Source organism: Nannobrachium achirus (assembly GCF_963921795.1).
Source record: "Nannobrachium achirus genome assembly, chromosome: 9".
Lineage (NCBI taxonomy): Eukaryota > Metazoa > Chordata > Actinopteri > Myctophiformes > Myctophidae > Nannobrachium > Nannobrachium achirus.
Window position 1 is genome coordinate 61389410 of NC_137818.1, and position 16894 is coordinate 61406303.

Below are 16894 nucleotides of genomic sequence, written 5' to 3' on the forward strand. Positions count from 1 at the left end.
GGAAGTTTTTTGGTTAATGCACAAAGTCCAGAGAAAGTGTCTAAAATATGTGCGTTGTAGGCCACTTTGGAGCTATATTACTCCACATTTCCACTGTAAAACCTTACAAAACTATTATCAGAGGTAGAGTGGGACATTGTTAGTTGATACCAATTGGGATGGTGAACAAACCTATGAAGGAAGTTTTTTGGTTAATGCACAGTCCAGAGAAAGTGTCTAAAATATGTGCGTTGTAGGCCACTTTGAAGCTATATTTCTCCACTTTTCTACTGTAAAACCTTACAAAACTATTATCAGAGGTAGAGTGGGACATTGTTAGTTGATACCAATTGGAATGGTGAACAAACCTATGAAGGAAGTTTTTTGGTTAATGCACAAAGTCCAGAGAAAGTGTCCAAAATATGTGCGTTGTAGGCCACTTTGAAGCTATATTTCTCCACTTTTCAACTGTAAAACCTTACAAAACTATTATCAGAGGTAGAGTGGGACATTGTTAGTTGTTACCAATTGGGATGGTGAACAAACCTATGAAGGAAGTTTTTTGGTTAATGCACAAAGTCCAGAGAAAGTGTCTAAAATATGTGCGTTGTAGGCCACTTTGAAGCTATATTTCTCCACTTTTCTACTGTAAAACCTTACAAAACTATTATCAGAGGTAGAGTGGGACATTGTTATTTGATACCAATTGGAATGGTGAACAAACCTATGAAGGAAGTTTTTTGGTTAATGCACAAAGTCCAGAGAAAGTGTCTAAAATATGTGCGTTGTAGGCCACTTTGGAGCTATATTACTCCACATTTCCACTGTAAAACCTTACAAAACTATTATCAGAGGTAGAGTGGGACATTGTTAGTTGATACCAATTGGGATGGTGAACAAACCTATGAAGGAAGTTTTTTGGTTAATGCACAGTCCAGAGAAAGTGTCTAAAATATGTGCGTTGTAGGCCACTTTGAAGCTATATTTCTCCACTTTTCTACTGTAAAACCTTACAAAACTATTATCAGAGGTAGAGTGGGACATTGTTAGTTGATACCAATTGGAATGGTGAACAAACCTATGAAGGAAGTTTTTTGGTTAATGCACAAAGTCCAGAGAAAGTGTCTAAAATATGTGCGTTGTAGGCCACTTTGAAGCTATATTTCTCCACTTTTCTACTGTAAAACCTTACAAAACTATTATCAGAGGTGGAGTGGGACATTGTTAGTTGATACCAATTGGAATGGTGAACAAACCTATGAAGGAAGTTTTTTGTTTATTGCTCAAAGTCTAGAGAAATCGTCTAAAATATGTACTTGTAGGCCACTTTGGAGCTATATTACTCCACATTTCCACTGTAAAACCTTACAAAACTATTATCAGAGGTAGAGTGGGACATTGTTAGTTGATTCCAATTGGAATGGTGAACAAACCTATGAAGGAAGTTTTTTGGTTAATGCACAAAGTCCAGCGAAAGTGTCTAAAATATGTGCGTTGTAGGCCACTTTGAAGCTATATTTCTCCACTTTTCTACTGTAAAACCTTACAAAACTATTATCAGAGGTAGAGTGGGACATTGTTATTTGATACCAATTGGAATGGTGAACAAACCTATGAAGGAAGTTTTTTGGTTAATGCACAAAGTCCAGAGAAAGTGTCTAAAATATGTGCGTTGTAGGCCACTTTGGAGCTATATTACTCCACATTTCCACTGTAAAACCTTACAAAACTATTATCAGAGGTAGAGTGGGACATTGTTAGTTGATACCAATTGGGATGGTGAACAAACCTATGAAGGAAGTTTTTTGGTTAATGCACAAAGTCCAGAGAAAGTGTCTAAAATATGTGCGTTGTAGGCCACTTTGAAGCTATATTTCTCCACTTTTCTACTGTAAAACCTTACAAAACTATTATCAGAGGTGGAGCGGGACATTGTTAGTTGATTCCAATTGGAATGGTGAACAAACCTATGAAGGAAGTTTTTAGGTTAATGCACAAAGTCCAGAGAAAGTGTCCAAAATATGTGCGTTGTAGGCCACTTTGAAGCTATATTTCTCCACTTTTCTACTGTAAAACCTTACAAAACTATTATCAGAGGTAGAGTGGGACATTGTTATTTGATACCAATTGGAATGGTGAACAAACCTATGAAGGAAGTTTTTTGGTTAATGCACAAAGTCCAGAGAAAGTGTCTAAAATATGTGCGTTGTAGGCCACTTTGGAGCTATATTACTCCACATTTCTACTGTAAAACCTTACAAAACTATTATCAGAGGTAGAGTGGGACATTGTTAGTTGATACCAATTGGAATGGTGAACAAACCTATGAAGGAAGTGTTTTGGTTAAAGCTCAAAGTCCAGAGAAATAGCCAAAGTAATATATGCGTTGTAGGCCACTTTGAAGCTATATTTCTCCACTTTTCTACTGTAAAACCTTACAAAACTATTATCAGAGGTAGAGTGGGACATTGTTATTTGATACCAATTGGAATGGTGAACAAACCTATGAAGGAAGTTTTTTGGTTAATGCACAAAGTCCAGAGAAAGTGTCTAAAATATGTGCGTTGTAGGCCACTTTGGAGCTATATTACTCCACATTTCCACTGTAAAACCTTACAAAACTATTATCAGAGGTAGAGTGGGACATTGTTAGTTGATACCAATTGGGATGGTGAACAAACCTATGAAGGAAGTTTTTTGGTTAATGCACAAAGTCCAGAGAAAGTGTCTAAAATATGTGCGTTGTAGGCCACTTTGAAGCTATATTTCTCCACTTTTCTACTGTAAAACCTTACAAAACTATTATCAGAGGTGGAGCGGGACATTGTTAGTTGATTCCAATTGGAATGGTGAACAAACCTATGAAGGAAGTTTTTAGGTTAATGCACAAAGTCCAGAGAAAGTGTCCAAAATATGTGCGTTGTAGGCCACTTTGAAGCTATATTTCTCCACTTTTCTACTGTAAAACCTTACAAAACTATTATCAGAGGTAGAGTGGGACATTGTTATTTGATACCAATTGGAATGGTGAACAAACCTATGAAGGAAGTTTTTTGGTTAATGCACAAAGTCCAGAGAAAGTGTCTAAAATATGTGCGTTGTAGGCCACTTTGGAGCTATATTACTCCACATTTCTACTGTAAAACCTTACAAAACTATTATCAGAGGTAGAGTGGGACATTGTTAGTTGATACCAATTGGAATGGTGAACAAACCTATGAAGGAAGTGTTTTGGTTAAAGCTCAAAGTCCAGAGAAATAGCCAAAGTAATATATGCGTTGTAGGCCACTTTGAAGCTATATTTCTCCACTTTTCTACTGTAAAACCTTACAAAACTATTGTCAGAGGTAGAGTGGGACATTGTTAGTTGATACCAATTGGAATGGTGAACAAACCTATGAAGGAAGTTTTCCATAGAAAGTCTATATTACTATATTATTACTATATTACCTGTAGGCACTTTCTACAATAAAACCTTAAAAAATTGTTATCACATGTACAGTTGGATAATGTGAATTGATTCCAATTGGAATTGTGAACAAACCTATTGTGGAGTCTTTTTTTATTTTATTTTCAGAGAAATTGTCTAAGTAATATATGACAGACAGACAGACAGACAGACAGACAGACAGACAGACAGACAGACAGACAGACAGACAGACAGACAGACAGACAGACAGACAGACAGCCAATGCCTGGTTGGTTGTTTAAGTTGGCCAAAATCTGGCCATATTTTCCTAAATATGGAGATGACTGATGTCTCACATCATAGATGTCTGATGTCATAGACCACATGAGATTGACACAATAAGTCCATATGGGCATTCCCAGATTTGGGCTTAATATTTATGACACCAGGGTACTTCATATATGTGCATAAAAGGGACAAGGACGGAATTCCCTTGCAAGTGTGAATCACGCTGCGGCAAAGGACAGCATTCATTTTCAAGGGTCTTGGCCGTAATGGTTAGATAGATAGATAGATAGATAGATAGATAGATAGATAGATAGATAGATAGATGTCAAATATCATGAATATTCAAATATCATGACTATTCAATCAAAATGAGGTCACTGATTTTCTTTTTTTTCTTTTTCTTTTTTTTAAGTTGCTGTCAATGATTAGCCAATTAATTATTATTATTATTATTATTGTTGGATTATAGTATGAGGTAAAACCAGTGGTACTCACATTCATTACTTGAGTAAAAGTATAAATACTGCAATATAGAAATACTCTGTTACAAGTAAAAAATCAAAATGTACTTGAGTAAAAGTACAAAAGTATTGGAATAAAAGTAAAAGTAGAAAAAGTAAAAATAGGCCTACTAATGTTTGAAAATAGCAGATCTACAAGCTGAGAAAAAAAATTACTCTGGTAAATTAAAAGTACTTGAGTAAATAATTAGTTACTTTCCTCTGGGTAAACCCATAGAGTTATAGGGTAAACCGTAGAGCTGCTTTGTGTTGATAAAACACTCAAAAGATACGTTATGTATCTTTCAGGACCATTGCCTGCTTTCGTCACAGCCCCAGCGAGCTCCTACGGTAATTACACTACATGATGCGCAGCGAACTTTGATCGTCGGCTCACTTCACCTCCCGTTTTGCAAAGTCGGATGGCTTCACTCCAGTAATGATGCGGGTGAGTGGATGAGCGTGAACATGGGTGTGCGCGTTGTGACTTGAGTGACAGGTTCGGTGACAGTTAAAAATAACGGTGGCAGAGTGACAGATCGCCACAAGTGTCAGCCAGCCTACACAGTAGGTATAATGGATCATATTGTCGTTGTCGGGTGAAAACCTTGTATGTTCAAAACCGTTCGTTTTGCATTTATCATTTAATTATTTTTATTTAAACTAGTGAAAACAGCCAATCTGCTGTTTTCACCACTTTTGTGCGACGGCCCTCTATGATGAGGCAGGGCTTTGCTTTGCGAAAGAATGTACACATTTGAAACTTAGAGATACGAGGTTTCTGCCCGATAACGACAATATATTAATATGTCAGTCAACAGTGAATATAATGAACAATAATACAATCTATTGACAGTGAGACAACAAGAGCAGTTTAAGGACAACTCTGCACTAAGTAACACCTAGGCTAATGTTCCTACTTATATAGATCCCAAATGACTGTCCATGGGGTCTATTAGGCAGAAATGCCCCTGTTGTCCAGTTTACCCAGCAGCCCTCATAGCATAGAGTTGAGCCCATAAAAAGCCTATCACTTCTACACCATGTGTTGTTTTCTTTCATGAATGTGTTACTAGTTGTCATTACAAACACATCCATGCCGTGGTTGTCCCACCACAAGCCGCCACAGTCTCATAAATCATGTTTTGTGGTGAGAATTGCCAATCAAAGTGACTGTACTGGCCAATCACAGCGTGTCTTTTCCCGGGACACGGCAAGACACGTTTAGAAGAGTGTGGAGACTTGAGTGGGACGACTATAGTAAAAAAACTAACCCATCTACAGGACCCATACATTTACATTTTATTTGTTAACCACTTCTTAGGCCTAATCCCCCATTTTTTTAAGTGATCAAATGTTCGCCTATCATGGTGTGCCCAAAATATGGATGCCATAGACTTCCATACCTATTTGCTGACACATCATGTAAGAAAGAGATCAACACTGGGTGACCACTGCACTATTAAAGTGTTTGAATAAGAGAAAAATTAAACTTGAAGCCCAACATAAGTCTCTAGCTGAATCATCATTGCTAGCTGCTACTGTATAAGAAATCCTTGCCTAAATATACAGAGATCCATTCTGTAAGACCCTTCTATTGTAGGGATGCACTCCTACAATTACAGCTACTGTAAGACAATGTTTTCATTTCATGAATTCTCTGCGAGATGGTTGATGCTCTGAGAATGTATCACATACAGTAGCAGTTTTGTGGAGAAATGTAGCCTACATTAAAAAAGTATAAAAGCACTGCTAGCAGCCCATGTTGCTCCTACTGTATACAGTATGCCCAAATAGCAACTGGCTGAAGGGTGGTGCTAATGAAACAGAATGGGGTCACCAATATCAGTTGGATACAACCTGGAATCCGCCTGTTAGATTTGGAGACATCTCCACTAGTAAGGGCGATCTCTGAGGAGGGCACGAGAGCATTGATTGATTGATTGAAGACTTTATTAGAAGTTTGCATAGGAAAAGGTACAGTTTCATGACGGTACAGTTCACTGGTACAAGGTCTACTAAAAGGAGATCCATGAAAAGACTAAGCTTATTTCCACTGGAAACCATTAAAGCCATTAAAGCAGGGGTTTTCAAAGCTTCAAAACGTGTCATCCCTATATCTGAATAGATCAGATTTGGATTCTCTGTTGTTAAAAATCTAAAAACGGAATTGGGATGACTTTGATGTCCAATATGTGATCAATTATCTCTCCAAAGCTGTGGTGAATGGGATAAGAATTTGAAAGCCAAGAGAGCAAGGAATGAAGGATATATACTACCAAGATAACAAGTAAGCAAAATACTGTACTTATCTACAATGTATAGTCAAAAAGGTTTATGGCAGCACAGTTTAATAACCATATGACGAAAGTTCATAATGCTCCGACAGATAAAAAACAATACAACGTTTGCTTAGTTTCACCTTTTTAATGTTGAATGCATAATTAAACAGATTTTGAGGATTACAGTAAAACAAAACAAAAAGCAATAGCATAAATCACGAAATATACACAATATATTCAATGCATATAGGTATAAGATTTGTTCATAATTACAGTATATGCTCTTTCATATAATACTGGTAAAATAAATTAAATTATTACAAGAAAATCTAAAACAATTATGGAACCCACATCATGTTTGAGCATAGAGGGTGTTCTTAGGCAGGGAGAAATACAGTACATGCTTATTTTTTAATATATCTACGTACAGACGAAGATATAGACAGAAACAAGGCTTCACACCCAACAGATCAAAAATATGAGAAAATGTGAATAGTTTAAGTTGATGCGATGCGTTACAAACGACTCAAAACTGCAATCCCGTTCCCTTTCCCTCCCACTTGGAACATTGGCCTCTTCATATTTCATCAGACAGGCACATAAATAAAAAATAAATAAAAAATAAACAATAAACAAAGACAAGGGAAGGGGAGAGATAGGCAAAAGGAAAAGTAAATATTTGAATTAATATCTTGGAAAGGGTTGACTTCAAAAAGAAAAAAAGAAAGGAAAAGAGGGGGAGAGGGAGAAACAAGGTAAGCAATTAATATTAATAATGACTTCTTGTCCCCTTTAAATGTGTGATAAATAATGTGCGGGATCTACAGTAGGGAGAAGCATAGATGAAAGTTCTCTCACAGTAAGATAATATGCTCACATTCAGTCATGACACGATGCATTGGCAGCTTGTAGGTCAGCTATTTTGGCACGCGACAGCGTTGTATGATGGGGAACTAATAGTCTTGTTCCATGACTGTAGACTCAGGTTTTCAGAAGCTAGCAAACCCGTTCTGTTCTGGTTCATGTTCACACATGGTTCATTTGATTGGCTTGGCAGCAGGGTTGAACCAGGTTTGAAATGGAAACGGATCTTCACATGCTTTTCCAGTTCAAATCTGCTGCTGAGCCAATCAGATGGAGCTATGGGGAAATGAACCGAAACAGAACAGGAAACAGATAATGCAACCTTATGGAAACCTGTGACTACAGTTATGCACAGAGCCTATGGATACTTCTGACTTGTTATTGGCCATCAAGATGTATATTAGTTGATGATTACTTCATTGTCCTGCAGCGCCTGGTAATCCTCCCCAACAAGCTCGTTCTCCGGGTCCATTGTGTCCACCTGGCTGGCTTCTTCATCTTGATTCCATGCAGCTTTTGTCTCGATCTTAATATCAAAGACAGAAAATGGATATTTAGCTTATTTTGTCTCACAATTTAGAAGATTTTTGAGACTGGTGCTGATCAAATATAAGCTTGGGTGAAATTGTTAGTATTAACAATATACCGGTAATACCCTTGATCAAGTGGTTGTCAAGACATTGCACCAATGTCTTGACGACAATATGAAAGATAATATGCTAACAATGAGTCGTGACACGATGCATTTGGAAGCTTGTAAGTTAGCTATTAAGGCACACGGCAGCTTTGTATGATGGGGGGGAACTATAATAATAGTCTTATCTATAGACTCACGTTTTCAGAAGCTGGCAAACCCGTTCTGTTCTGTTCATTTGATTGGCTTGGCAGCAGGGTTGAACCAGGTTTGAACTGGAAACGGATCTTCACATGCGTTTCCAGTTCAAATCTGCTGCTGAGCCAATCAGATGAAGCTATGGAGAAATGAACCGAAACAGAACAGGAAACACATAATAATATGCAACCTTATGGAAACCTGGGACTACAGTTATGCACAGAGCCTATGCATACTTCTGACTTGTTATTGAACAAGATGTATATTAGTTGATGATTACTTCATTAAGCTCCTGGTAAATCTCTCTAACAAGCTCGTTCTCCGGATCCATTGTGTCCACCTGGCTGGCATCTTCGTCTTGATTCCATGCATCTTCTATCTCAATCTTAATATCAAAGATAAAAAACAGATATTTAGCTTATTTTGTCTCACATTTTAGATAATATGTTCAAAATGACAGCGAGATTTTAACAGCAGGCAACAGCGGGCAATGGCCAACCTTATTTTCTGTAAACCTTATTTTCTGTAAAGTGCGTTATTTGTCAAAGGGAACTGGCAACTACTGGCGATAGCATGTGATGAGGCAACCTTGGCCAAAAACGTGAAAATAGTTTATCTTTTGGACGACGTCGCCCAGAGTCGCCGGCTGTTGCCCGTGGTTAAAACATACTGTAAGTCGTGATACGATTAGCTTGAAGCTTGTAGGTTAGCTATTTTGGCACGCGGCAGAATTGTATTATGGGGGGGAATTATAGTCTTATCTGTAGAATCAGGTTTTCAGAAGTTGGCAAACCCGTTCTGTTCTGGTTCATGTTCACACATGGTTCATTTGATTGGCTTGGCAACAGGGTTGAATGTGTTTCCAGTTCAAATCTGCTGCTGAGCCAATCAGATGAAGCTATGGGGAAATGAACCGGAACAGAACAGGAAACACACAATGCAACCTTATGGAAACCTGGGACTACAGTTATGCACAGAGCCTATGCATACTTCTGACTCTCTATTGAAAGTATATTAGTTGATCATTACTTCATTGTCCTGAAGTCCAACAAGCTCGTTCTCCGGGTCCATTGTGTCCATGTGGTTGGCTTCTTCGTCTTGATTCCAAGCATCTTCTGTCTCAATCTTAATATCAAAGATAGAAAATGGATGTTTAGCTTATTTTGTCTCACAATTTAGAAGATTGTGTTTTTGAGACTGGTGCTGATCAAATATAAGCTTGGGTGAAATGGTTAGTATTAATAACCATAGCCTTGATCAAGTGGATGTCAAGAAACTGCACCAAAATAACACAATATACAATAAACAAAACCTGAGTCTCACCTCTCCTTCTCCCTCTCCTTCAAATTCATCATCATTGTCTCCTTGGCCTGGTCTCTCTCTCCATCTCTCCAGATTCAGCCTTGGGATGCTGTTGCAGTTGACGAGCCTTGATCTCACAGTGAAGACATCCTGAGGGACAGTGCGGATTCCAGTGTTGTCACAGATGATCCTGGCCAGGGTGACGCGTCGCAGTTCATTTCTCTGTGCAGCAGTGAAGACTCCGGGATTCTCATACCACAACCTGGGCATAGAAAAGAAGGTGTGAGATGTATGTATGTATGTATGTATGTATGTATGTATGTATGTATGTATGTATGTATGAATGTATGTATGTATGTATGTATGTATGTATGTGTCATACTGTGTGTGTGTGTGTGTGTGTGTGTGTGTGTGTGTGTGTGTGTGTGTGTGTGTGTGTGTGTGCGCGTGCGTGCGTGCGTGCGTGCGTACGTGCGTGCGTGTGTTATGTGTTTCTACATCACTCACCTGTCTCCTTGACGGATAGCCTGGAACTGTCTTCTAATGAGACAGGCAAACAGAGGACCAACGCGGGCACCACGGCCGAAAGGCTCAGCCACACCTCCGAGCCAGACATCGATGTTAGCAGGTGTGCCATAGAGCTGAATCAGACTGCGAGCCAGCTTACGATTCCCCAGAACTTGACCAAGCTGATACTCATTTCGAGGTTGAGAGAGACCACAAGCCCTGCGCCAGGCATTGTAACCTGGTTGGTAAACAAAGAAAATTGTTATGGATTTTGATAAAACAATGATGAGGAATTTGGACTTAGGATTTAACCAAGCAGTACTGTATAACAAGGCTAACTAGAATCTAATTTATACTTTGTTGTATGTAGTCATGTGGCAAATATAAGTGAAATATTTCGGTGAGAATCCTGCAGCTTTTGGTGAAAATGGATGATCTACAAGTTCATGCCTTGCAAAGAAAGCTTGTAGATCTCTTATCCCCCCCCCCCAGTCAGATTTTTTATATACGTATTTTAAACATTTTGAAAATGTTTGAAATGTTGCATAGGGTTATAATGAAATTTGGACACCAGGTAGAAAGATGGTTATCACGTACCAGGAAGGCCATGGTCACGTCCTCTAGCCATGTTGAGGGCACCCAGGTCCAACGCTACGTCCATGATCAATTTGAAAAGCTGGTCCCTCACAGCAGTCACCATCATGTTATCCTGAGTGTTCAGTTTAGCTGGCGAGCTAATCATGCCACGGAGCACCGGGTCAATGCCACCTGAGAAAACCAATGTAAAACAAAAAAGTCTTGTTACAAAACATATTTCAAAATTGTCTTACATAGTCTATATATATTTTCAAATTTTCAAGTCTTGCCTTCATGTATAGTGCACTGGTCTTCACTGAATGATAGTACTGTACCTTCAAAAACAATTCTCCAGGGAGTGAAGAAGGCCAGGAACAATGGGACATTGCGGACTTTAGCCTCTCTGTAGTTTGCATCCAGACGGGGCAAGACAGGCTGGAGGGTATTGTGTGCAAAGCGGTATGCTGCTGTAGCAAACACGTTAGTAATGCTGGGGTCTACATTAGGGCTGTAGCCAGGGTAACAGCCAAGCTTTCTGATTTCGTTGGGACCAAGAATATGTAGCAGGTAGTCCCGGAACACAAACACCTAGAAGATATTGAAATATTTTGCTGTCAGTCAGTCAGTCATGTCATGTGGAGGAACAGTGAGTGTCTGGATGAATATACTGTATCTATCTATCTGTCTCAACTGTAGTTCTCAGTTTCAGTAGGTCTCTTGTTTCTACATTTGTCTGTAGATGATTATGGAGGGGAGGATGAGTAGGGAGCTGAATGCTATCCTGGAGGACCCCTCTCATCCATCATCATTTATTAATAGACTGAACATTTAATATTCATTCATTCAGAGATCTGGTAGGCAGACATCTAGTGCCAGAATCTAAGCTTATGTATCTTGATTTGGTTACATACTCTTACTATGTACCTGTACCACTCCTGAGTTTCATTCTACACCCGCATTTCCCTATGGCCTAACTAAATATGAGTTCATATGTTGCAACGGTCATGTTACCTGTGTGTAGGCACCATTGATCTTGCGAGCCTCTTGGTAGAGCCTCTCACCATCCCAGTGGGGGTTAATTCTCCTCAGTGCACGGGCCAAACGGTTGTGTTCACGCATAAATAGTGTGTGAATTGATGTCAGGTAAAAGTTTTCATTCACACGGCTATCACCTGAAAAATAGCAAAACAGACAATGATCAAATATCAATCACTTCCTCTCATCAATATATCAAATACTATGATTTGATGTTTGCATTATTTTGCGTGGTCAGGTGGGCTTTAAAACGGTGTATCAATAGCATTCTTCATTCTTCATCAGATTCAAATAATTTAATCTCAGCCTCAGAAACCAACAGAGCTCACACTAACCTGCAATGAAACAGGGCACCTCTCTTGCATTTCGGTCCCTGGTGATGTTTCTGCGTGTGGCACACATGTTTGCATTCATAGTGTCGAAGGGAAGCAGTTCACGGCCACAACTTCTGGTTGGATTGACGCGCAGCAAGCCCAAGTCATTTGTTAAGTCACGGAGGCGAGTTGCTAGCTGCTCCTCAGACCCATATACTTGGCCCAGGTCAAGGAAGGCTGTCAGAGTATTGATCTGCTCTCTCCTGTTTGGTTCACCTCCAAAATTGAAGGCTGAAGTTCCCGTTCCACAAGCAGGTGCCGATCTGAAGGAAGGCAGGCAACCTTCCCGGGGAAAGGGGCGACGAGGGTCGTTTCTGGGGAACTGTTCATTGGAAAGCATAGATTAACCACTTGAGCCCTTTGTACTTTGACAAATAGTGAAAATAGCTGAGCTAAGTATTAGTTTAATGGCATGCCCAAATGCAGAAAGGCTAGAAAAAGGACACCAACCACAATGGGGATGCAGGGCTCTTCATGTTCACAGCTCTCTTCACAGTCAACACCATTGCTGAAGGAACGAATGCTCGGGGAGAAAGGTGTGAAGCTAAGATCATGATCGTTCCACTGGCCAAAAAAGGTTGTCATGAGGGTGTTCTCTCTGTCACTGACCACGTTTCTATCAAGTGTGCTTAGAATCCTGTTGGAAACCTCTCTCACCTAAAGAGGAGCAGAATTGTTATGTTTACAAAGTAATTTATTGAAGATATCCTGATATCTCATGCATCATACACTACATACAGTAGCCTAGAGTGATATACGTACCAGTGGGAGGACAACATTGTTGATCCTGTTCTTGGAGCCTCTTGTTAGGAAGACTCCATCATCGTATTGAGCAGGGAGCACACGGGCGAATGGGGTGTTGGAGGCTCCATAACGGGGGTTCCTCCTAAAAGAATAAACATGTATGTCATGCATTTAGTGATTTAAATTCACAAACTTATCTTTTCAAATGCATGAAAGATACATTTCTACAATTAAATTGTTGTCTTGAAAATATATGGTGCTCAATCATCAAATCTGTAAATGTTTCTTCATATAATAAAAGCAGAATTATTCATCTTGATGGCTAAATATAGCCTAATTAGGCTCAGCGGTGTAATGTATCAAATGCATGACTTACAAGTTGTTGCAGAGGCTTGTGGCTGTGCGAAACGTGTTCACGTTTTGGATGGTGCGACATTGCGGGTTACGCACTCGAGCAGAACATCCTGTTATTTCAGAGAGCATCGTCAGCTGCTCAGGAGAGAGAAGATCTGAAAAGAATAAACATTTTTTGTGAGCCTACTTTAAGTTGTCATATAATGGAGTTGTGCACCAAAAATGCCTCACAATACTACATAATGCTATACATTGTGAGCTTACAGATCTGCTACAGTATTTTGCACTTTTTGGGTATAAATTGTGTGGAATGTGTAACTTGTGTTGAAATCTCAGCTGACCTGTTGCATTCAGTGAGCGTTTGTGCACATGGTGGACCTTGTCGTGCAGCAGTCTGATGGTTTGGGCCATGTAGTCTGCAGATCGCACTGCTTGGCGGGCATCTCCACGTGGTTGCTTCATGAGCCGAAGAATGTCAGAGGGGCTAACGTTCTCCCTACGCACCCTGCGCAGGCTCCTTGAAAGAAAATTGGTAGTAATGATTAATGAATGAATCATGTCCTACAGAGATCTAAATATCCTCCTGTCCTCCATTTTTGTTTTCATTTGTTGTTCAAGTGTAGTAGGCTAGATTAGCTCAGAGCCTCTACCCAAATAAATAATATCTCCCCCAGCCAGGGATGATTCCCTATAGGCTAATTAGTGGATCATTGGCTTTAGTGTCTCTTCCTGCATGGGCTCAAAGTCTTGGCGTTACACAAGCCATTAAAACAAGATTTCTTACTGATTCTTACTGTTTCTGTGAAGCAGCAGAATAATTGGGTTGTAAGCATTATTCAGTTGTTTAGTGAACTGTAGGCTACAGTACTGTATGTAGTAGGTTGATTCATTAACTCACTCTTCTCTGGAGTACTTGTAGGCTTCATCCACAATTGTCTTTGCCTCCTCAAAAGCATCTTGAAAGTATAGGCTGCCCAAATGTTGCCCTGTAAACCACCAGAAAGATAATTAGTCACGTCTTTAGTTCCATACCATGGACATTTCCAGGGTTTGTAACATCCATGCAAATAATGACCAAACTATGTTGAGCAGCTATACAATGAATATAATATAACTTCATGAAATCATGCAGGAGTTTTTCATTTAGTAAAATAGTATACCTGATGGAGAGCAGTGGCTGAGCATGAAGCACATGCCCAGTGTAAAAAAGATGAAGAGACTCATCTCTGAAATGATGAGGGAAAAAATATCAGTCTATTTCATAGAGAGTAAATTATAGCCTACAATAGGTCATTTTAAAATCTTTGCAAAGAATTTCAGAAAGAAACATATAATAATGAACCCCTTACCTGTGCTGATGGTCCTCTGAGTAATCCAAAATAGGAGGTTGCTTTAGCGTCTATAGATCACTGGCCCTACACCACTAACCCATACCACTACCACTACCACTACTTATAGTCAGAAAAGGGCCTCACCCCCCCCCCCCCCATGTTGTAGCCCAATTGTAGTTCCTTCTCTCTCCCCCCCCCCCCCAGCTCATAATTAAGTAGTTGTTTGACTTCATCATTCACTGATAAAGGCCAGTTCACACCAATGCAACTCCTTCACACTTGCAACTGCTTGCAACCTTATCTCCAATGTCTGTTGCAAGGAGTTGCACTGGTGTGAACTGGCCTTATTCACATGAATTACATTTATTTCAAATTAAAATAGCTCTCTCTGTTAATAATAATAATGATAATGATATCAACTAGAAAGATGCAATTGGAAATTGGAAAATTGCAAGTGTGGTTGATGTGTATCGGACCAGTTACCCATATATGGATATTCATTATGTGAGAGTCCTATGACATCTATCACATCTGACATCATATATACAATCCCTTTTATGCCCATATATGGAGATCCCGGTCTGTAGAACTCCAAAGTTCCCATATAATATCCTCTATCCATATATGGGTATAAAAGGGATTATGTTAGTGTGGTTCCCCTGACATCACAGTGATGTCAGAGTGTCAGAGCAGCAAACCCATAGACGCGTACACGTCCAGACAGACAGACAGACGGAGACATGATGTGCCGTTTCCTTCGGTCACAATAACCTATATTGTTCAGTAGTAGTCTTATCTATAAATTCATCCAGCCTTTGTTGTCTGCTGATCACAAGAGACGATTTTATAGCTGGACACATGTGTTCTCTGTTATTTTCCTTTTGTCTACTTACTCTATGTTTACTTAAATACACTTTTGTCAGTCATCTGACTGCAATTCATTTACAAAATAACATTTCAATATTCATTGATTTGGTGAACAAGCACATAGTCCTTGGGCCAAGACCCACATTTCACATATCGTTACCACCTGGGATGGCAAATTATAGTTGTGTTTTTTTTTTATTATTATTCCTATACATCCCTAGATTAAGTTTTGATATGATAGACCTTGCTGACTTGTAGTTTTCATCAATTTTATGATCCTGACTGCCTTTAAAAATAAATGATATAAGAAGAAACTGGGGGTGGATATTTCTTCAACCAAGAGAAGGTGCATAACTGCATAGTGTGCAAGAAGCAGTGGTGGAAAGCTGCTAAAACCTAATACACAATTTTGAGGTATTTTGCACTTTTTCTAGAATATTTCCAATTTTCAGTACTTTAACTTCTACTCCACTACATCTCAGAGACAAATTGTATACTTTTACTCCACTATTATTTTAAAACTTTAGTTGTTTATTTTGATTATTACAAATCATATATTACCTACTTCAGATTTTTATGCATTTGAAAACTGGGACATGCTCCATGATGAGTACTTCCTTTGGTACTTTAAGTACATTTTGATACCAATCTGTTTGAAGTTATAATGTTGATTTCCACAACCAGGGTGGTTTACCAGGCTACCTGAACTCCTCACCACGGTGAAAATCATCACTAACTTATTCATATTTGTCTGTGTTTACCAGGTAGTCTTCACTGAACAAAGCCTTCCTGTCTAATAGTAGTGGTTTCTCTGTCGTTTCACTGTTCTTACAGTTTTTCATTTACCTGTATAGCACCTTGCTCAACCAAGTCGTTTTTATTTGCAGCAAGGATTCATATTTTAGATTGTATTTAGAGAAAAGAAAAGATGAGTGTTAAAATGTTTTCATTTAGGTATCGTTTTAGCGATTTTAATGATTTTGATTTCAGTGGGTGGGGGCATGCATGCATACACACACACATACAGACAGACACAATAAGCCCATTCCCAAGATGCACTGTAATCTTTCATGGGCAGATATGACTTATGGGGGCTAGCAGTCTTACTCTAAATAGTAATAAAGAAATCGTGCCGGATTATCTAAAAATACATTTAGATTTAGACATCTCTAAAACAACAGAAGGCAGTAAATTAAAACATTTTAATACCCATATTTTCTTTTCTCTAATTAAAATCTAAAATGTGAAACCTTGTTGTAAAAAAAAACTAAGTTGTCCTTTAAATGTCCTTTATGAATACCGTTCTGCTCTTCTATTCTTCCTGATGAGACTATGTTCCCCTGGATGCTGCGTGTTGCACCATTGCACTGTTGCGTGTGCAACAGGTTGCTGCAGACGTTTTATCAGTCTTACCTGTGACTGTCTGATAGGAGGGTTACGTGACTGATCAAACTTGTGAAGAAAGCAGGCTCTGCTATGAGGTCATTGATATGAGGTGTGGAGGGGTGGTGGAGGTGAGAACAATGATGAAATTAGTGGCTATCATGACTAATTTCTCCCACCCTCTCCAGAAAGAAAGACATGCAGATGAATAACGGCGCGGCCCAAAATACCATTTACGGACAGTGCAAGCTGACTTGCCCGCAATTC

The 16894-nt window shown here is 39.2% G+C and overlaps 1 protein-coding gene across 1 annotated transcript; it reads right to left on the reverse strand.

Moving 5' to 3' along the window:
- Positions 1 to 7722: 7722 nt before the first annotated feature.
- LOC308291046 (eosinophil peroxidase-like) lies at positions 7723 to 14270 on the reverse strand (the record flags this gene model as incomplete). The annotated part of the gene is made up of 13 exons (XM_080732962.1): positions 7723 to 7848; positions 9478 to 9718; positions 9964 to 10201; positions 10561 to 10731; positions 10875 to 11127; positions 11551 to 11711; positions 11910 to 12270; positions 12399 to 12605; positions 12711 to 12834; positions 13069 to 13156; positions 13388 to 13563; positions 13945 to 14032; positions 14207 to 14270. 13 exons carry the CDS (start codon positions 14268 to 14270, stop codon positions 7723 to 7725), a joined length of 2298 nt encoding a protein of 765 aa, XP_080589088.1.
- Positions 14271 to 16894: the final 2624 nt, after the last annotated feature.